This window comes from Abramis brama (assembly GCF_963993115.1).
Source record: "Abramis brama genome assembly, chromosome: 24".
Classification (NCBI taxonomy): Eukaryota; Metazoa; Chordata; class Actinopteri; order Cypriniformes; family Leuciscidae; genus Abramis; species Abramis brama.
The window spans coordinates 30,229,036-30,251,584 of NC_139986.1; the positions used below are offsets into that span (position 1 = coordinate 30,229,036).

A 22,549-nucleotide genomic window follows, 5' to 3' on the forward strand; every position below is an offset into this window, starting at 1 on the left:
TGCTCGAGGGCCACCGCGGTGGATAGGACCCCATAAACCTGGGCGGGCGAGACCCGAACTGTATTTGATACCCTTTTTCTGTGGTCTGCAGAACCCAACGAGAAACATTTGGCATTAGCTTCCACGCTGCCAACAATTCTACTAGTGGTACCAGACTCTCGAGACTGGCTTCTGGTTGTTGTTGTGCAATCAGTCCGACGCCCTGTAGCGGCGAACCGTTGACTGGGGGGGACTGTCCTCATTGGCCTGAGCCCTCGGGCGTCAGGACCTCTTCCCCGCAGCCTTCTTGGAGATAATGACGTCCTCAGATCCATCTTACCCCTTGAAGACTGCGGCTGAGAGCGTCCTCCCTGTCCCTGTCTGACGCACGGGAGGCTACGCTCTGCTTCTGGGGGGCACGGTGTGAGGAGCTAGCTTTAGATGTTTGGGATATTAGATATGAGAGCGACGGGGCAGGAGCTTCTGGAAAGCGTCCGTCTGCTTGCCTGACTCCTGGAACCTCTCGACGTCGCAGAAGAGGCCAGAAGGTGACGGGGCGCGTCCATCAGACAGTTCTTGTCCTTCTCTTTAATATTGCTGAGGTTGAGCCACAGATGCCTCTCAGTGGCCACCAGGGCTGCCATAGAGCGGCCGATGGATTTAGCCGTCTCCTTGGTGGCCCTGAGAGATAAATCTGTGTTCGCGAACTACATCAGGAGCAATTCCCCGCCCTCGTCCATGTCTCCTCGGCGAGCTGCAGCCTGACCAGCGGCGGAGTTAGCTTTACCCACTAGCGAGGATGTGGTTGTGACTGGCTCAGTGGGTAATGCCGGGGCCTTTAGGGAAGATGTCGCCTCAGGGAGAGATAGCTCACGAGCGTCTCCTCCACTTTTGGCATCTCCCCATAACCGTGCTCTCTATAATTCAATATAGAGGAATAGTTTGTTTGAGCACTATACACTGTACGAAACCAGTTTCTTGACACCTCGGTGTGGAGTTTGGGGGAAAGGCGGGAGGCCCGGCGTTGAGGTTGCTTGCTGGCCAGTCCATACTCAGTCCTTCAACCGCTCTCGTCACAACCTCAGCCAGCTCCTCGAACGCATGCGGCTGAGTCCTCCGTATCTCTTGCGTCGACTCTGATAACATCTAGTTCCAGTAGTCCCTCTATCCCTCGAGCGCTGACTCCTCACCCAAACAAGATACACAACGAATGTGTGTGTCCACCCGTTAAATAACGCAGGCAGGGGTGCACACACATCCTAAACTGCTTCTTGTTCGCCATGACTTTATATATAGAGATATAAAGACAAACAACACCAAATATGACAGGGACAGTTTCACAATGCGCTACTTCAGACCGTTACGAAGCTAGCGCTGCTGTGTTTCCGGGCAGCTTTATAGTTCCCTGGTTCGTGACGTCACCCGCCTCTGACGCTCACATGTGCTTCACGACGTCATCATGCGAAGTGTTCCCTCAGCGTCAATCGACCTTGAAAGGGAACTCGTGCTTACTGACAAACTGAGATGTTTTAGATGAGGATTTAGTCCTTGAACCTGCGATTATGTGAGAAGGACGGGTGAAGAAACACTGTTATTCTGTCCTTCAAACTGCAGTCTCTACAACGAGCTTTGATGGCCTTTATACCTGTTTATACCTGTCAATCATCACACACACACACACACACACACACACACACACACTTATTAAATGAGCTTCTTCCTCAGTGTTTCCGTCTTGTTTTCCAGCACAAACATCTAAACATTCTTAAATCAAGATTCATTTACTGGAGAAGAAACACAATGACTGAAGATATTAAGTCTTGTTTAATGAAAGTTTGTGCTTAAAACAAGAGCAAATATCTGTCGGTGGAGTCAGAACTATAATCTTGTTTTCTCTTTGAATTAAGTTGATTTTTCTGACTCCACTGGTCACCGAATGTCTTGAAGGGTGTATTTTCATATTTTTTGAGGAACTCGGTCATGTTTTGCACACACATGCCAAAATGTACATGCAATAATTCACTGACCTTCAATGTCAAGCTATTAATTCTCACTGAGCATGTGAATAAAACTTTCTGTCTTTCTCGAGCTCTTTTCTAAAGCCCTCGTGAGCCGCCGCTCTGATGTCCATCGCATTCGCTCACTATAGATCAGTTGCTATGCTAACGATGCCATACTTCTGATCAATTATGAGTGTTAGTGAAGGATTGATCATGTGATTGTCCGTAAAGCGGCCGCTCGCGAGGGTTTGTGTGGAGCCTGTGTCTCGCTATCTGCATTAATAACCTGTGAATGAAGGAATGCCTCCCTCTCTCTCTCTCTCTCTCTCTCTCTCTCTCTCTCTCTCTCTCTCTCTCTCTCTCTCTCTCTCTCTCTCTCTCTCTCTCTCTCTCTCTCCTCTCTCTCTCTCTCTCTCTCTCTCTCTCTCTCTCTCTCTCTCTGCATGTTGGCTGGATCTCTTCTCTTCTTCTAGCTGCCATTATTGTGACACAGCTCACCACACCATATGTGCGAATCGCACCCGCTGCCGGCGACAGCCAACTAACAGGTCAGAACTACCACCGTCCACATCAGTGTGTGTGTGTGTGTGTGTGTGTGTGTGTCCTGGTAAACCCAAAATATCCCCAAAAAGATGCCAATATCTAAAAAAGTTTTGGTCCCCATGAGGAAAACAGCTCATAAATCATACAGTTAGTGTGTGTGAGTGTGAGTGTTTAGGGTTTGCGTGTGTGTGTCTATGAGTGCGTGTGTGTGTGTGTGTGATTGTTAAATCAGTCCAGTTTCTGCTTTGTGTGTGTGTTCATGTCTAGATCATACTTCATTCCAAAATTAAAAAGAAATATATATGTATCAAATTCTATTATATTTTCTATTATTTTTATATTTATATTTTCTATTATATTTATATTTTATGGAATTTATACATTATACAAATATTTTATACTTTTATTTATATTATTTATTATTTTTATAATAATTTCTCTTTTATTTATTTTTTATTAATTTTGTATATTTTTTATTAATAGTAATTGTTTATTTTAAGCATGAAGATTTGGCGTTTTTATTTCCATAATGTGAAAATAACAACATTAAGTTGTTGTTTTTTCAGCTGATTTATATATCATGGTAGTATTTGTTGTACTGCCCTAAATTTATGCAGATTTGAATAAATAAATCATGATTTTGTAGTAATGAGAATCGTCTTTAAGAAAACTCAAAACTAAAGCATCTGGATGCATTACAGTCATGAGATTTGAGGATATTTGTTTAATTGTCGTGAAAATAACGTCATAAAAATATATATATTATTCTTCATTCACTATTCATAATGATCTTATGCTAAATGTAATTCATTCATTCATTTTTTATTTTTTTTATTTTTTTAAGAGTGAAATATGAGCTGGACATGTTTTGTTGTTGTTGTTTTATAAAATCTGTGCAACTTTTTCATTGCTTGTTTATAGTGCTCTGTGGTATATATTTGCTCCGTGTGTGTGTGTGTGTGTGTGTGTGTGTGTGTGTGACCCGGGACTGAATGTTTAGTGTTGTTTGTCGATTGCTTTCAGCTGTGAATGGATGCAGGTTGAAAAGGTAATTGAGGATTTTCAGGGTTACGTTCGTCTGACGAGCCTCGTTTGATCCCGGCTGTTTTGCTTCCCACAGAAGGTCACTTTCTATTAGCCGAATCTGCGCGCTGAATACACACATTTACTGCAGGAAATAAACGCTGGAGCAGGAGTCACTAAATTAGCTGCTTTTTATTCAGCGCTGATGTCCGTCGAAGGAATCGATGTGACCCGGCAGACCCTGAACTAAAGACCGCAGCGCATGACAAGCTCATCCCGTTTAAATTACATTTCAATATTCCCAGTCCAGCTGAAGCTCTCATCCGCCGCTGTCAGAGGCAGCGTTTCACACATCAGCGTTTAAATACTAACAAATGATGAAATACTAAGTCATAATTATGAGATAAAGTCATAATTATGAGATAAAGTCAAAATTATGAGATAAAGTCAAAATTATGAGATTAAATAGTCAATTATGAGATAGAATAGTCAATTATGAGACAAACGTCAAAATGATAAAATACTAAATCAAAATGATGAGATTAAATAGTCAATTATGTGACAAACATCCAAATGATAAAATAGTAAATCATAATTATTAGATAAAGTCAAAATTATGAATTTAACCTTCTGGAGTCTGAGCTGTTTTCTGGGCCCTGGAGGTGTTCTGACATGCTCTGACATTTGTGCTTTTTTCAGTTATTTATAAACATGTTAATGGCAAAGGTGTAAATTCACTCTATATAGCACAAACAGGGCTACCAAAATATCTGATCAACATGCATGTATATGTTTGAATTTTTAAGAGAATAATGTTTATGCGTGGTTATTGGAAAAAATAAAAATGAAAGTTGCAGAAATAAGGCCACAAAACACATACTAAATATGTGGCAATAAGACTTTTGACTAATGGATGTCCTCGCCTATAGTTTTTTCTTCAAAATTATGTGAAAATAGTCTTGCTTTATCGTTCACATAAAACCATACATTGATTTAAATTGATGTAAAACAGGTTTTGCTTGGAAAGCCAATATGCGAGGGGGGCGTGAACGAGGAGTGGTTTACACCTGAGAAATACAATGCCCCACCCACTCTGCATAATGAGCCATTCATTCAGGTGTGAAACTGACTGAGCCACAATGCAAGGACAAAAGATATATTTAGAAGAAGACTTATATTGACCATTTAAGATTTTGCTTACATCTATCTTGTAAATATGTTTTGCTATTTTATTAAAAAGGTTACAATTACAACAATAATTACAATTTCAACAATATTTCAAGTGTACTCTTTCTTTGTAAAAAAAAAAAGATTATAGGCCTACATTTTATCTATGTATTCATTAGTTTGAATATAGCCAACATTGGAACAGCTAACATCTTAGTTGATGACTTTATTTTTGACAAAAATAGTAGGCTATTTTATATATAGAAATTGCTAAACAAAAGCTTATTTGACGTGGCAGTATATTCTACAGTAAAAACTGTACCCAAATCTACTAAACAAAATGTTGTCTTTCATATTTCGCCTGACTGTAACGTTGTTTTCATGAAATATTAGTGCATATTGTTAATTTGCCGTTTAATACGTTGCTTATACAAATAGCCTACATTTTATTTCAACATATTTCAGTCGATTTTTACTCATCTCAGTATAGCAATACAGTTTGCTAAAACATCATCATTCATTCACACACGCGATTTAAATTTAACTTCTGGCAAAGATGAAGTTGACGATAGGCTATTGACTCGCGATCTTCGCAGTAGGCTAGTGAACGCACCGGAGAAATGCACATTTATTAGGCTACATAGTTTTTTTGTTTTGGATGGTTTTGTTTAGAACCAGCTTTCTGTAAATATATTTCAAATTTTTTTAGACATGTGAGGCGAGTAGGCTACGGTCTGGTTCATGATGATCTCCAGTTCAGACCTTATGTTGTGATTGCTAGCCTATATTTACTTTAAATCCAGGAAATTTGTTAATGAAAAAATTATTAAAATTAAGATACAATTGATACAAAACGAAATTTGTTTTAAAGAAAGGATTTGTACTTTCTGTTTTGAGGTCTCTGTGAATGTTTGAAAGTCTTTTAGTGCTTAGAGCGCTCGCGTCCATAATGGAGAACTGTCACGTAATATTGTTTTTTTCCTCATAAATGCGAACACGAAAAATAAAAGACAAAAGACTTTTAAGTAAAACTTACTCCGAAATTGTGTCCTCGGCGGAATTCGCTCTTCAAAATGCTGCCGTTCGTCGTCTGAGTTACAATCTTCCTCTGAGGAAACAACCCGGTATCGTGCATTCTTCCTCGCTGTCCAGAATCATCTGAATGGCGTCTTCATTACCGGAGAAGCGTGCCATACTCAACACGATGAACTATCAGTAAGTCTGATAGAAACTGTGTTTTTATGGCATTGATCGGGGGGCGTATGCGATGCATACTAGATCACCTAAACTATTTACATGTGAAAAATTATGAGATTAAATAGTCAATTATGAGATAAAATAGTCTATTATGAGACAAACGTCAAAATTATAAAATACTAAATCAAAATTATGAGATTAAATAGTCAATTATGAGATAAAATAGTTAATTATGTGGCAAACATTAAAATGTTGAAAATACTAAGTCGGTCAATGATGAGATTTAATAGTCAATTATGAGACGTACATCAAAATGATAAAATACTAAATCATAATTATGAGATAATAAGCAATAATTGCAAGATAAACAGTTTGAAATTGACAGTCATAATTATGGCATAATAAGTCATAATGATGAAATACTAAGTCGTAAAATAAGATAAAAAGTCTAAATTATGAGATTAAAAAGTTGAAATTGACAAAAAGTTGAAATTATAAGATAAAAGTTCAAAATAAAAATAAGAATAAAAATCAGATTTGAATGTAAATTTTTACTTTTTATGTTAGAATTATGACTTTGCATGTCATATTTAAAATTTTATGATTTATCAAAGCATGAATTCGGGCTTCTGTTGTTCCTTGAGAATCACATGCGGCGAAACAGAAACCCAAACCCGGCAACCGTCCTCCGTCACCATGGCAACGGCTGAGGGATGCTGTCAGGCCGTCACCATGGCAACGGCTGAGGAAATGTAGCGAATCCGGCCCAAATCCACAATGTTTTTCGTTTAGAGCTGAGAATTGATATTTGGCTCGACATGCATCTTGAGTTCCAGTGATCTCTCCGAGAAACATCTGAGACTCGTTCACTTTGCTCTCTAGGAGAAACATCTCAGATCTTAAAGTCGTTCTCTTTTCTACAAGCAAAGCCAGGCTAGTCTAACCAGTGATTAACTTGATTAATGGTCTACCAGCACTAACCTGTTTTACTAACAAGCACATCATTATATAGATCTTCCCTCATCCACTGATGTTCTGCGCGTCACATGTCCATTTGTCTTAAAGTCTGCTGATTAAAACAAATAAAGGACCGATGTAGGAGAATAGTTATTATATTATAAACTCTGTATATTCGTGCAGTGTGCGCATGTCCAAAAATATATCCCGAAGCTTCTGAGATATAAACACACACATCAACCCGATCACATGATCAGCGTTCATGTAAACACTACAGTCAGATTCATCAATCAGAACCAGTTCAGTCCGACTGAAACACCAGCGGAGCCTGTAAACGAAGCCACTGGTTTAGTGTTGCAGTGACTGGTTTGGTGTTGTACTGACTGGTTTGGTGTTGCAGTGACTGGTTTGGTGTTGCAGTGACTGGTTTGGTGTTGCAGTGACTGGTTTGGTGTTGCAGTGACTGGTTTGGTGTTGCAGTGACTGGTTTGGTGTTGTACTGACTGGTTTGGTGTTGCAGTGACTGGTTTGGTGTTGCAGTGACTGGTTTGGTGTTGCAGTGACTGGTTTGGTGTTGCAGGTGCTGCGACCCGTAAGCCTGACGCCGTGGAGCCGGAGAAACACACGGATCACACGGTGAAGATCGCAGGAGTCATCGCTGGAGTCCTGCTCTTCGTCATCATCTTCCTCGGCGTGGTGCTGGTCATGAAGAAACGGTAAGAGCTTCACTTACGCTCAACTCTATTACCTCTGATCTGATTAACATCAATGTTTATTTCCTTTAAAGCCGAAGTGTGTCATTTACGCACCACTGCACTCCCACCAGCTGTCAGTCAAACCGATAGCCCCGCCCCCAAACTCACATCATTGGCTGAGGTGTTGATTCAAACTGCCAGTGACTCACTTATAGTGACTCTGAACATAAAAATACAAGAACATATTTGAACGTGGGAAACAAATGTCTGGTTCTTAGCTGCTAAATATATGTGCATGTTCCAAAACCATCTTGAGCTGGTCTGAACTGGTTTTCCGGCAGGTTTTCCAGCAGGGAGCTGAAGATATAGTTCACTGGAGTGGCGGTTTTGAAGCCCATTCTCACCACATTAGAAAAAACTCATGCTTTAGTAAATCATAATTATGAGATGAAAAGTCATAATTATGGGCTACTAAAGTAAAATTATGTAATAAAAGTCAATATTTTTGCATAAAAAGTCATGATTATGAGATCAATCAAAATTATGAGATAAAAAAATCTAAATTATGATATACCAAGTCATAATTAAGAGATAAAAAGTCATGATTATGGACTACTAGATCAAATTTATGAAATAAAAGTCAGTATTTTGGCATGAAAAGTCATAATTATGAGATAGTCACAATTATGAGATAAAAAAAATCTAAATGTCATAATTATGAGGTAAAAAGTAATGATTATGATAAAAACAATTAAATAATAGCCTACTAAATCGAAATGTAATAAAATTCAATATTTTGTCATAAAAAGTAATAATTATGAGATAAAAAGTAATGATTATGGCATAAAAAAGTCGAATAAAAAGACAACAAAATTATGAAATTATGACAAAGTATGAGATCAAAAATCAGTGCACAATTGATATATTAAGTCATAATTATGAGATAAAAGCCATAATTATGAGAAACAAATCAATATTATGACATACTTAGTAATAATTGAGATAAAAAGTCAAAATCATGACAAAAAGTCAAAATTATTACACAAACAGCCATAATTATTCGATAAAGTCGAAACTGTTTTACGCACCACTGCACTCCCACCAGCTGTCAGTCAAGCGGATAGCCCCGCCCCCAAACTCACGTCATTGGCTGAGGATGTTCTGACTCTGAAGGTGAAGATCGGGGAACAGAAACGAACACATTCAGAGTTTCACGTCACGGTTCCATCGAGCCACGAACACATGAAAGTCGAGCGCCCCTCTGTCGGCCCTTTCGTCAGCTGAACACAGAATAATTGATTTGATCGCTCTGATAAGCACCATTACACGGTTTGTGGCACCAGTACATGCTGGCTGATGAAATATTAATTTTTTCTCTCTGCTCTCAAACAAACGGCGCGCTTTAATGACCCGGCGACGGGAAACAGCACAAATATTTTCCAAGCTTATCTTGTGCAGAAAAGAAAAAAAGAGTGAAAGAAAAGCAAAGATAAGAGAGAAAAAATGATGAAAGGCGTTTTTCGTCCCAACGAGATGCCGAGGGCGAGTTTACACGAGATCCCGTTCTCAGCGTGTTCAGGAGCAAATATCCGGATGTTGAGATCCAGAGCCTGTTTCCAGGGGTTTGAGATGTAAAGTGAAGGCGGGCGAGTAAATATGTTTTTAATGAGAGTCATTACGCTCTCAGAATAAGGGTGTTTGTCTCTATTGATTTTGCTGTTGAGCCTCAAAATGGCCAAACATTTGCAGAGGATTCCTCCGTTCTGCTGACTGGACGAGTTACCTCGGATCGTTTGTATGCGTCGGCCATTTTAGCGTAATGATCTTGGCATGGCGTGTTAAATCTCAGTGTAATTTGATGGGATCCGTTTCCACTGACATCAGTAATTGAGTCCGGCCTGAACTCACTGTTAACAGAGACAACTAATACTCTCTCTCTCTCTCTCTCTCTCTCTCTCTCTCTCTCTCTCTCTCTCTCTCTCTCTCTCTCCTCTCTCCCCTCTCTCTCTCTCTTTTACTGCAGATGAAAATGAAGCTGTGAGTCTCATGAAACTCTGCTTGTGTTTAATCAGTCGAGTGCTGATCGATATTTAATCATTTAGCTGATCGAACTTTGAAAATGCATTTATTTTGCGATATTGAGCCTCATTAATAAAGCACAAGTGTGTGTAAATTGTTTATAAGAAAATGTGCATGTAAATATTGCATTAAAAAGAAGTGCAGTGTCATTAATGAAATGCATTTGTGTAAATCTGAATGAAAATGTTGCTTTCGACACGATCGATTGATTCTCAAAAAGTAAATTGATGCATTATTCAAAGTACACACAATAATGTTGAGGTGCAAGTTACAAAACTGGTAACACTTTACAATCAGGTTCATTAGTAAACATTAGTTAGTGTATTACTAACATGAGCAATACATTTGTTACAGTATTTATTAATCTTTGTTAATGTTAGTTAATAATAATCCAGCTGTTCATTGTTTGTTCATGTTAGTTCACAGTGCATTAACTAATGTTAACAAATACAACCTTTGATTTTAATAACGTATTAGTAAATGTTGAAATTAATATTAACTAAGATTAATAAATGCTGTAGAAGTATTGTTCATTATTAGTTTATGTTAACTAATGTTAAATAATGAACCTTATAGTAAAGTGTTACCCAAAAAATATATATAAAAAAGCAAGTGTAAATCCAGTGTTTCTGCCATCAGCCTTTCTCAAGGTATTAATTATAATTCATTATATCTGATGACTGGAATGTTGGTTTTATAAATACATTAAGTCTAATAACTCAAACTATACTTTTTTTTTTTTTATTAAAATGATTTACACTGGAATTTCACAGTAACAGCCTCGTTATCATTTGCTTCTAATTAAATATGAACTGTGCTTTTCTTAGAGACGCTCCTAACGATGCATTAACAGTTGCCCCGCCCACACTCTAGGCTCCACCCACACTTTAGACTCCACCCACACTCTAAGCTCCGCCCACAGCCCCGCCTCTCTCTCTCTCTCACACACACACACACGGTCACTGCAGACACTCGTCACTTGTGTCACCATATCAGGTTTTGCTCATTTTTCTATATTTTCAGACATTAATATTTTTACTTTTTCTTTCCTTCCATTTCCATCCCCCCCCACCCCTCCACCCACTCGGCAGAAGATCCTATCACTCCTACACTTACTACCTGTAAGTAACCACTTTGTGAAACTAGTTTCAGTTTTTCTCTTCCACGCCTCGTTTGATATTCCATGCATGATTCCAACCCAGTGACTCTCCTCCTCTCTTCAAACTGAGCCTGAGATCCGGGTTCATCCCGAGCCTTTTCCAGCTGTTCCATCCTGTAGTGCTTTAATGATGGATGATAAATCCCAATCCCGGCATTGATAAGCTCTCCTACATGTTTGCCGTTCTGAAACATTGATCACAGCAAATTCTCTTTCCTGCTGTGGTTTGAAGGGAGGATCCGATCACTCACTGATTCCCTGATTCCCGTAGAGTTACACAAACATCATCATGAGTAGCAGGAGTCCAGGTTTCCCAGTTTTCCCAGTTGCTTTCGAAGGGAAAGGGAAATCTGGGTTTCTTCCATCTGAATGAACCGGCGACTTTCTGTTCATTTCCCTCCATTGATCAGTTCCGTTTGTTTATGCATGAGTGTTGAACGCATGTTAGTCATCATCATGTGTTTTACACACACACACACACACACATACACACACACAATCATGCACACACATGCACTCTCACTCACACACACAAACACACACACACACACTCACTCTCTCTCTCTCTCACACACTCATGCACACACACACACTCACTCTCTCTCTCTCTCTCTCTCTCACACACACACACACACACACACACACACTCACTCACTCTCTCTCTCTCTCACACACACACACTCATGCGCACACACACACACACACAATCATGCACACACATGCACTCTCACTCTCACACACACACACACACACTCTCTCTCTCTCTCTCTCTCTCTCTCTCTCACACACACACACACACACTCTCTCTCTCTCTCTCTCTCTCTCTCTCTCTCACACACACACACACACACACAATCACGCACACACAAACTTACACACAATCATGTACACACACTCACGCACACACACACTCTCACATACACACACACAATCATGCACACACACTCATGCTCACACACACACACTCACATACGAACATTCGCTCACACACACACACTCGCACACACAGTCATGCACACACACACTCATGCACACACTCACACATATGCATGCACACACACGTTCATTCACACACTCACGCATATGCACACACACACACTCTCACACACACACACACACACTCACTTACACACACACACACACTCACTTACACACACACACTCACTTACACTTACACACACGCACACACACACACACACACACTCACTTACACACACACACACACACACACACTCACTCACTTACACACACACACACACACACACACACTCAGTTACACACACACACTCTCACACACACACACACACTCAGTCGGTCTGATTGGATAGTTATCTTTTGGATGTTAAATTGTGATTTAATAACTTAACATCCACGATTTGAACGTCTGAATGTCATTCATTAGATACAAAGTATCAAATCAAGTGTCATTTATTTTGAATAAAGACACATTTTAACATTAAAGACAGAATAACACAATAGATCTGGTGTTTAAACTCGATCTGATGAAGGACGTTTACAGTTTTGACTGAAGTGAACAGATGTTTCGTGGCTGTGTGTGAGTTTATTTCATTCAGGTTTACATGAGTTTATGAGTTTATGTTTAGCATTATTTGATTATAACGTGGAATATTTGCATCATCTACTGTAACACTTTACTATAGTTAACAGTGACTAACAATGAGCAATACCTTTGTTTCAGCTTTTATTCATCTTGATATGAACTGTTCATAGTTCGTTCAGGTCCATATTAACACTCATAACTTTAGTGTATCAGTAATTCATCATCAGTTCTTGTTAACGACCGAAGTGTGTTATGAAGAGTTACGCACTCGTGTGTGTGTGTGAGTGTGTTCTAGAGGCCTGTGTGTGTGTGTGTTATCACTCGTGTGTGTGTGTAGTGTGTTCTAGAGGCCTGTGTGTGTGTGTGTTATCACTCGTGTGTGTGTGTGTGTAGTGTGTTCTAGAGGCCGCGCTGAGAAACATGAGATCGAATCTGGCTTATAGACGTTGAGGGATTTCCTCAGGGTTCTAACGTGACATTCCCTGAGAAACTGCGGGATCCGATCCCGATCCCGATCCCGGAGTCTGTTGATCCGCATCTTCTGCGTTTATAACTCATTCCTCATTATTCCTCCTGAAATCAGTGTGTGTGTGTGTGTGTGTGTGTGTTATCAGCACACGTGTGTGTGTGTGTGTGTGTGTGTTATCAGCACACGTGTGTGTGTGTGTGTGTGTGTTATCAGCACACATGTGTGTGTGTGTGTGTGTGTGTGTGTGTTATCAGCACACGTGTGTGTGTGTGTTATCAGCTCACGTGTGTGTGTTATCAGCACACGTGTGTGTGTGTGTGTGTGTGTTATCAGCACACGTGTGTGTTATCAGCACACGTGTGTGTGTGTGTGTGTGTGTGTGTTATCAGCACACGTGTGTGTGTGTGTTATCAGCTCACGTGTGTGTGTTATCAGCACACGTGTGTGTGTGTGTGTGTGTGTGTTATCAGCACACGTGTGTGTGTTATCAGCACACGTGTGTGTGTGTGTGTGTTATCAGCACACGTGTGTTTGTGTGTTATCAGCTCACGTGTGTGTGTTATCAGCACACGTGTGTGTGTGTGTGTGTGTGTGTGTGTGTTATCAGCACACGTGTGTGTGTGAAATCATTTAAAAATGTAAATCATTCGAAATGTAAAATCATTTACATTTATTTGAAGTCTTATTGCAAAACATGTAATTGTATCTGAATATCATGAACAGAAATGCACAGGCTGAAGAACACACACTCAAGGAGCGTTTGCCTGAGGTTTAAACACCATAGAAGAACAACTAGCAGAACTAATGTAGACTTCGGTGGCCAGTTCTGCAGAGTACACATTAATGCCAGAAGAGAAAGATGAAGAATCTTGAAGAGTCATTCAATCATTCAGATTTGTTTGTTAAAAAGCACTGATATATTCACCAGTCGTATTAAAATTTGCATTTGCTCAAATCTTCTAAGACTTGAGAGAGCGTTCGGCACGACCATGAAAACACTGATTCGTTCGTCGTCTACAATCACGCTCTAAAATTGCTGTAGGATTCATTTCCACTCTAGGAGATTTCACACATAAACAGAATTCTGATGCAGAAGAACTGAAATAGTGTTTTCTTAAATGGTAACATGTACTCCAATAATCTGTTATTTACAGTGTAGTTATTAATGAAATATCTCTGATTGTGTCGCATCGCAGCAGTTTCTCTGAACGTGGACAGACTCATTCGTCAGATAAAACAGGAAGGACAGATCAAATATTAGAACATTTGACATAACTGTATTCTTGCCTTAAATATTGCCGTTTTTGAGTGTGCTGTCGCCACTGGTTTCTGTGGTTTAACTGGAGCGCTTCATCACTGGTTTAACTGGAGCTCTTCATCACTGGTTTAACTGGAGCGCTTCATTACTGGTTTAACTGGAGCGCTTCATCACTGGTTTAACTGGTTTAACTGGAGCGCTTCATCACTGGTTTAACTGGAGCTCTTCATCACTGGTTTAACTGGAGCGCTTCATTACTGGTTTAACTGGAGCGCTTCATCACTGGTTTAACTGGTTTAACTGGAGCGCTTCATCACTGGTTTAACTGGAGCGCTTCATCACTGGTTTAACTGGTTTAACTGGAGCGCTTCATCACTGGTTTAACTGGTTTAACTGGAGCTCTTCATCACTGGTTTAACTGGAGCTCTTCATCACTGGTTTAACTGGTTTAACTGGAGCGCTTCATCACTGGTTTAACTGGAGCTCTTCATCACTGGTTTAACTGGTTTAACTGGAGCGCTTCATCACTGGTTTAACTGGAGCGCTTCATCACTGGTTTAACTGGTTTAACTGGAGCGCTTCATCACTGGTTTAACTGGTTTAACTGGAGCTCTTCATCACTGGTTTAACTGGAGCTCTTCATCACTGGTTTAACTGGTTTAACTGGAGCGCTTCATCACTGGTTTAACTGGAGCGCTTCATCACTGGTTTAACTGGAGCGCTTCATCACTGGTTTAACTGGAGCGCTTCATCACTGGTTTAACTGGAGCGCTTCATCACTGGTTTATATCACTGGTTTAACTGGAGCGCTTCATCACTGGTTTAACTGGTTTAACTGGAGCGCTTCATCACTGGTTTAACTGGAGCGCTTCATCACTGGTTTAACTGGAGTGCTTCATCACTGGTTTAACTGGAGCGCTTCATCACTGGTTTAACTGGAGCGCTTCATCACTGGTTTAACTGGAGCGCTTCATCACTGGTTTAACTGGAGCGCTTCATCACTGGTTTATATCACTGGTTTAACTGGAGCGCTTCATCACTGGTTTAACTGGTTTAACTGGAGCGCTTCATCACTGGTTTAACTGGAGCGCTTCATCACTGGTTTAACTGGAGCGCTTCATCACTGGTTTAACTGGAGCGCTTCATCACTGGTTTAACTGGAGCGCTTCATCACTGGTTTAACTGGAGCGCTTCATCACTGGTTTAACTGGAGCGCTTCATCACTGGTTTAACTGGAGCGCTTCATCACTGGTTTAACTGGTTTAACTGGAGCGCTTCATCACTGGTTTAACTGGAGCGCTTCATCACGGCCTCAGCGGCGGCGCACACACCAGACGAGGACGAGCGTCATCACTCCTTTACTCTAAATGCTAATGAGATCAGAAGAGCAGAGTTTGGAAACGAGTCTCCAACAGCAATCACACTCCATAATTAAATTACGGTCTAATTAACGTCTATTAATGTGTGTGTGAAGCACACCTGGGGATTAGAGCGCAAATCCTCCTGAAAGCTCCCGGAGGAGAGGAAGGGGATCCGCTCTCGCCCGGAGAGAGAGTCTCTCACTGCCAGAAAGCATATATTATCATGCGTTCACTTCATGAACATTATAATGTTTAAACGCGTGTCAAACATCAGCGCTGCCCTCTTTAATTCAGGTCGATCAGGGTCAGAGGTCAAGGGTCAGCGCTACTGAAGGGAATGAACTGAGTCCAGTTTCTTCATTCATATTTCTGCTCATATTAATACAGCTCAGCGTTCTGTGCCTCATCCTCACACCAGCAACACTAAAACACTCAAACTGTTTTTCTCTCTAATGCGTCTCTGTTTTCGCATCACAAGATTCAGAGAATATAGAGAATATCAGTCTCTAATACGAGCTCAAGTTGAGTCTTCAGTGAGTATAGTATAGTTTTTATATAAATATACACTGAAATGCTGAATTTTTTATATTTATTGAGTTCTACAAATATGTATTTAAATATTATTAAATATGTATATTAAATATATTATTATTATTTTATTATTATTACATATGTATTTAAATATTATATAATATTACATGTGTGTGTATACACTGAAAAAAAATTACTTGTAGGATTTACTTGATAAAATCCACTTACACATTTAAAGTAAATTTTACTGTGTATAGCCATAATAAGCTGTATGTATTATGAACTATTTATTATGAATTAAACATAATAATTCTAAATTATTAATAACTGTTATAAGTTATGTAATTTATAACTTTATTATCATTAATTAACTGAACCAAATTTCATTGCATTTTGGCAGATTTGTCGATTGTCAGTCGTCCTTGAAATGTTGTTTAGTGAATCTCAGAGTTGTAAATAGAAAGTACATGTGATAAACACAGTTGTTTTTCCGCCTCTATTTAAAGACACACAAACATTTATTCCATTTGTAAGAGCTTTGAAATATTTATTTGCTGAACAGAGATGTTTGAGTGGAGGAGAGCGACGGATGGTAGTTTAATGGACATGATGAGACTGGCGCACGCACACACACACACACACACACACACTGCGTGATTACTGTACGCTCTGTGTTTATGATGAGTGATATCATAAGCAGTTTATGCGACTCTCTCTGACAGACGGCAGATGTTTGCAGATTTCAGCTTCACCTGCAACCGTTTAATTAAACTGTCAACACGTACGTCTTAATATTTCTCCACGTCATATAACCCTTCACGCCTGAAGAGCACATTCACAGGAACACACACACACATCATATCAGATTAAATTGACAAATCAAGCTTTTCCCCCAAATTTAAATGGATCTGTAAAGGATCTGATTATTGAGTTCAGCGTTAAAAGCGTGAGTGAGCTGAAGTGACCAGTTCACTCAAGGCCTTGTGATCTGTAATAAATGAAATATAATAAATAAGCATATAGAAATGAAGTAGAATATAGCCAGGGCTTTATGAGCAGTGTGCATGGCCTCGGGGAATGCTGGGAGACTCCCGCTGGTCTGTCAGTGGGAATGTTTGACCTCTGTATCTGTGGGAAGTGTGTTTGATGGCGCGCTGACAGCTCGTTTCAATACGCCTCTAAAATCATCAGTCATACATACTAATAGAAACCTCAGCTTCAGCTGTCAATCAAAGTGCTGCGTCAGAAGACTCTGAATAAACTCTCATAGATACCTGGATAATACAATATATCATATACATCTATATCAGTATGCTGTAAAATAGTTTTTTACTCTTTCCTGAGTAAATCTCAGTGGTGTTTTCATATGCTCATGCTATGATGATAGGGTGTGGTGTTGCTATGCGGTTGCTAAGGTGTTCTGATGGTTGCTAGAGTTTTCAGGGTGGCTGCCAAGGTGTTGCTATATGGTTGTTGAAATGTTCTGGCGGTTGCTAGGGTGTTGCTATGTGGTTGTTAAAATGTTCTGGTGGTTGCTAGAGTGTTTGGGTGGTTGCTAGGGTGTTCCTATGTGGTTGCAAAAGTGTTCTGGTGGTTGTTAAAGTGTTCTGGTGCTTGCTAGGGTGTTGTTATGTGATTGCTAAAATGTTCTGGTTGTTGCTAGGGTGTTGCTATGTGTTTGCTAGAGGGTTTGGGTGGTTGCTGAGGTGTTGCTATGTGGTTGCTGAAATGTCCTGGTGGTTGCTAGAGTGTTCGGGTGGTTGCTAGGGTGTTGCTATGTGGCTGCTGAAATGTCCTGGTTGTTGCTAGAGTGTTCGGGTGGTTGCTAGGGTGTTGCTATGTGGCTGCTGAAATGTCCTGGTGGTTGCTAGACTGCTCGGGTGGTTGCTAGGGTGTTGCTATTTGGCTGCTGAAATGTCCTGGTGGTTGCTAGACTGCTCGGGTGATTGCTAGGGTGTTGCTATGTGGCTGCTGAAATGTCCTGGTGGTTGCTAGAGTGTCCGGGTGGTTGCTAGGGTGTTGCTATGTGGCTGCTGAAATGTCCTGGTGGTTGCTAGACTGCTCGGGTGGTTGCTAGGGTGTTGCTATGTGGCTGCTGAAATGTCCTGGTGGTTGCTAGACTGTTCGGTTGGTTGAAAAGTATCCTGCACCCTCAAGTCTGTGGGATTTACATCTATTTTATTTTCCTTTGAATGTTTATTGTGTTTGTTTGCATTCATGAATGTCATACAAATATGCGTAATGAGTTCCAAACCTGCTGCTGGTTGCACAAACCCCCTTAAGTTAAGTTATAATTATTACTGAGGGATTTTACTTGTCCAACTGTATGAGCATATAGTGACTGTGAAGATCTTGCCTTAGTAACTCCACTAATAAACAACATTACGATCTCCTACTCCACTTATTTCCCTTAACTGTTGTTTTTAAGCCAGCATATTTGTGTTCGCCTTTAAATGCAAGCAGCCAGACAGAAGTGTCCTCAGTCAAATCTAGAATTTTTCAAATATCTTTTGTAAGGAGAGCATGGATATTAACACGGATAATAAGTGTGCACAACTGTACTCAGAACATTGAGTAAATAAAATCAGTGCGGTGTCTCGGGTTATTACTGTCATCTCAGACCAGGTGTGTAGCGCTCGCTTCCCGCGTGAAGAGCGGTGTGTTCACATTAGCGTCTCGTCAGTGTCAGCGGAACGCCTAGATTTAAATCTGTGGATGAGGAAGGGAAAGGCTTTCCTCTGTTGTCCGGGACAGAGACTCGGGAATGATCTCTACGGGGGCTTTTATTTACGCTTCTCTCCTGCAGAAACTGAGAAACTTGTGTTTAAAAGAGCCTTTTCCAGGGCTATCAGCGCAGACTCGCTCTATCTGCAGGGGTTCAGGTTAAACTTCAAATGGATGTGTTTACGCCTGGAAAAATGGAGAGGAAAGAGAGAGAAAATGTCTCGGGTTATGGTTGAAAGAAATAAAGCGAGAAAATAGAAATGGAAAGGTCTGAGGATTGAGTCTGCAGGGACAGTGACTAAAGTAGCCCAGCGGCGTTAGATATGCATGAGCGCTGAATCATCGAGTGTGTGTGTCGAGAGAAGCGCAGCGAGTGTGTGTGTCGAGAGAAGCGCAGCGGGAAGGTGTTTGTGTTCTTCGCCTTGTCCTTCCTTCTGTCCTACGATGACTGGAGGCCATTCCTGAAGAATAAAACACAGATTATCTGCTAAAACTTTCTCTTTTAAACTGAAGCTCCGGCGTCTCCATATAAACTGAACTTCATGGAGTTCATGGACATGAATGTTGTTGAAACGGTTGTTTAAAGACTGAACAAACTTCGGGTAGAAACTATTTGCACTATTTACACAAATAACTTCAAAGAAATGGCAAGTAACTCATTGAATAATAATTTGTTAGTATTCATTACTTCATATTGTTTCTGCCTTAAATTATTACATTGTTTAAATTAATACATTTTTCGCTAACTGTGATTTTGTATATGTACATTTCTGAAATACATAACTTAGTTTCCTCTGATAACAGATCACTGTAAACTGTAATGTGGACTCATGCATTTTCTGTAAAGCTGCTATACAAAATAAATGTGAATTGAATTGAATTGAATTAAATGTGAAATTTGAAGTAGAAAGACTGATCAGTGTCAGTGTTCCTGAACTCCTGAAACGCCTCCATTGTAGTCTTGAGTTTCTTCCAGAACGAACACGTCACAGTATTCCTCATTATCATAATTAATGCGCAGAATAAAGGGGCGGGGCCTGGTTGAGTTAGTTAGTAGTGTGTTAAACTGGCGGTTATGGTAAGGGGCGGGACATTTCCCAAACACACTCGAAGCGCTCGACCAATCACAACACACTGCTCCAGCCGACCAATCAGAGCACAGTGTGCTTTTCAGAAGGAGGGGCTTCATAGAGACAGGAAGTAAACAGAGCGTTACTGACAGACTGGGAAGAGAGGAGCCGCAACAATGGAGAATATGAGGAAAATAATCAACATGCATTTTTTTATTAATTGTATATACATTTCCTTGCTTTTCCTGCATGTGCTGCTACATTGACTGGGTTCTGGCTCCTTTTTCTGTCATGTATTGAATGACCTCGGTAACAAAATCCCACATTTATTTCCCATTTACTCTCGGTTCACTCTTAGTTTTACTGTGAGACTGACATTTGCAAGGAAATAGGCTGTTGCCGGTGTTTGAGAAGCGGTTCAATCTCTCTCAGTCCCAGATGCATAAACGACAGAGACAGTCTGAACATGTCGGATGAGGAGGAATCGGCTTTTCCTTCTGTCAGGCTTCAGCGCCGAGACACCCATGAAATAACCATGATGTGTCCTGACTCCTTTCCTTTGTAATGGAAAATATGATGGAGACAAACCGCTCTGAGGCCCAGAACAGTTGTAGACAAGTATCTGACAAAATATAGACACAATCCCACCAAATACTGGATGACATGAGCTAGGAGGAAACCATGAGTGATGAGTCTGTCAGCAGCAAAAATAGCAGCGTTTGCATCATAAACAGATTATCTGACACCTCGTACAGCCTCCAAACTATATATTCAATTCAATAAAGATTTATTTGTATAGCGCTTTTCTCAATGCACATCATTTCAAAGCAGCTTTACAGAAAGTGCATGAGTCCATATTACAATTTACAGAGATCTGTTATTATCAGAGGAAACTAAGTTATGTATTTCAGAAATGTACATTTAGCGAAAAATGTATAAAACAATTAATTAATTTATGCAAAAAAATGCATTTAAACAATGTAATAATTTAAGGCAGAAACAATGAGCTAATTGAAGTAATGAATACTATATATCATAATCTCTGTGATTTATTAGTAGTGTTTAACTCACGCATCACTAGTACTAGTGTTGTTATGCGATCAAACCTCTAACACTAAATATTACGCTTCAGTGTCAGAATGTGGACACATCGTTAAAGTCCCCCTGTGGTCAATAATTGTATCTCTTAAAACTCATCATTGATCACTAAAATTACATATTTAAACTTTTTCCTTGAAAAAATAACTCGACACCCTTGCCTCATTTAGTATGCGTGGTTCTATGAATATGCAAATGAGGCCCGCCTCCACTCACTCACTCAGCTCAGAGATCCACTGGTTGACGATCACACGTTGATCTGATTGGTTACAAGGTAGTTTGTGACGTCAGAAACACCAGCGATTTCAAAGCGTGTTTTTGAGACTGTCTTTGGTTCACTGCAGTTTTAAGGAGGAAATACTCAGCAATGGAGTCGACTTATGAATTTACACATGGTTTGTCTTAAAGCGTATTAAAAACACCACATAGACACATAAACAACATTAAAAGCTGGATTTTCACCACGGGGGGACTTATTTGCTCTTTGGTTTTTCAATTCTGCACCACAAATCCTAGTATTGCGGTTTGTAATGTGATGTAAATATTGATGATGAGTGTGTGGGACTAGTTTTCACTGTGAGGGTTAACAGACGCTCTCTCAATAGGCCGTTTAAACCCACACTTTAGATGACAACATCCATTAAGTTTGACTGGTGTGGCAGACGATTAGAAGGAGCCGGTGAAGTGATTAGCGTCCCGTTGGGCAGAGATGTTGAGCGGAACACCATATGGAACGGCACTGAATAAACAAGATGGATCCGCGACGGGGAGCTTTGTTAGCGTGTTAGTGTATTAGCATGGGGTCAAAGGTCAGCTGCCGCTTTTCATTCGCTCTCATTGAGTTAAAAGCATCACAGATTTCCCCCCCAGAAAAACATGTTGCAGTTCATCATTACATGCAATGAAATCAAGTATTATGCTTGGTTTTGTAAGCTCACCGTAATTACACAAATGTATCCTATGACAGCTATAATTTAATGTGCAAATAACTGCACAGCTGTTTGCATTTGTGCATTGAATATATATATATGAATCGTGCCATTATGAATAATTAAGAGAAGCGTCCTCTCATTGGATAAGGACACGCAGTCTCATGAATAATTATGAGACTCTGAGTCATTGATGTGCTATTGGTGTAAGAAAGCACACAGTGACGTCGACAAGATTAAGATTTTAAACTACAAAAATCATCCAGTTTTCTCCTACAATTAAACGCTTCAGGAACAAGAACAAATGTGGGCGGGGCTTGATTGTGTCCATAGGGAATTGATTGGATGGTTGTGGTTTGCTATTGGCTGATCTCGTGTGAGTGACAGGTTATAGCCCCGCCCTCGTCATCAGAGAAGAGAAGAGGTGAAGTTATTCTGATTCAAGATTACCAGGAACATGAATTTAACACAATAGTGATAAATCATTTAGAATAAACGCTCCAATATTCCATAAAAAACCCCCCGAAAAAAACAAGAATTGTCTGTTTTGATTGACTTTGAATCATTGTGCTGATGGAGTGAAACTCAAATACAGTAGTTTTAACCCTGTTTACCCTCCGCTCTTCATCCTCATCATCATCTTCAGGGAGTGTGAGCGTTCATCTTTAACCCGAGTGTGTGTTCTCGAGTCATTAGCGTCTCTGAACACACTGGATACGACAGAGCGAGCGGCTCGTAATTGCTGAGCT

General features: G+C 40.1%; 1 protein-coding gene across 12 annotated transcripts in view; it reads left to right on the plus strand.

Annotated features, from left to right (window-relative positions):
- ptprma (protein tyrosine phosphatase receptor type Ma) overlaps nt 1-22,549 on the plus strand; it is a 227,135-nt gene that overhangs the window by 150,928 nt on the left and 53,658 nt on the right. For 3 of the 12 annotated variants that reach the window (XM_084103529.1, XM_084103533.1, XM_084103537.1), the window contains exons 14-16: nt 2,453-2,527; nt 7,447-7,582; nt 10,732-10,761. In XM_084103529.1, the coding sequence (XP_083959655.1) occupies nt 2,453-2,527; nt 7,447-7,582; nt 10,732-10,761 (241 nt within the window). The remainder of the gene's footprint in view (nt 1-2,452; nt 2,528-7,446; nt 7,583-10,731; nt 10,762-22,549) is intronic. The other 9 variants (XM_084103531.1, XM_084103536.1, XM_084103538.1 and 6 more) reach the window with 3 other exon arrangements.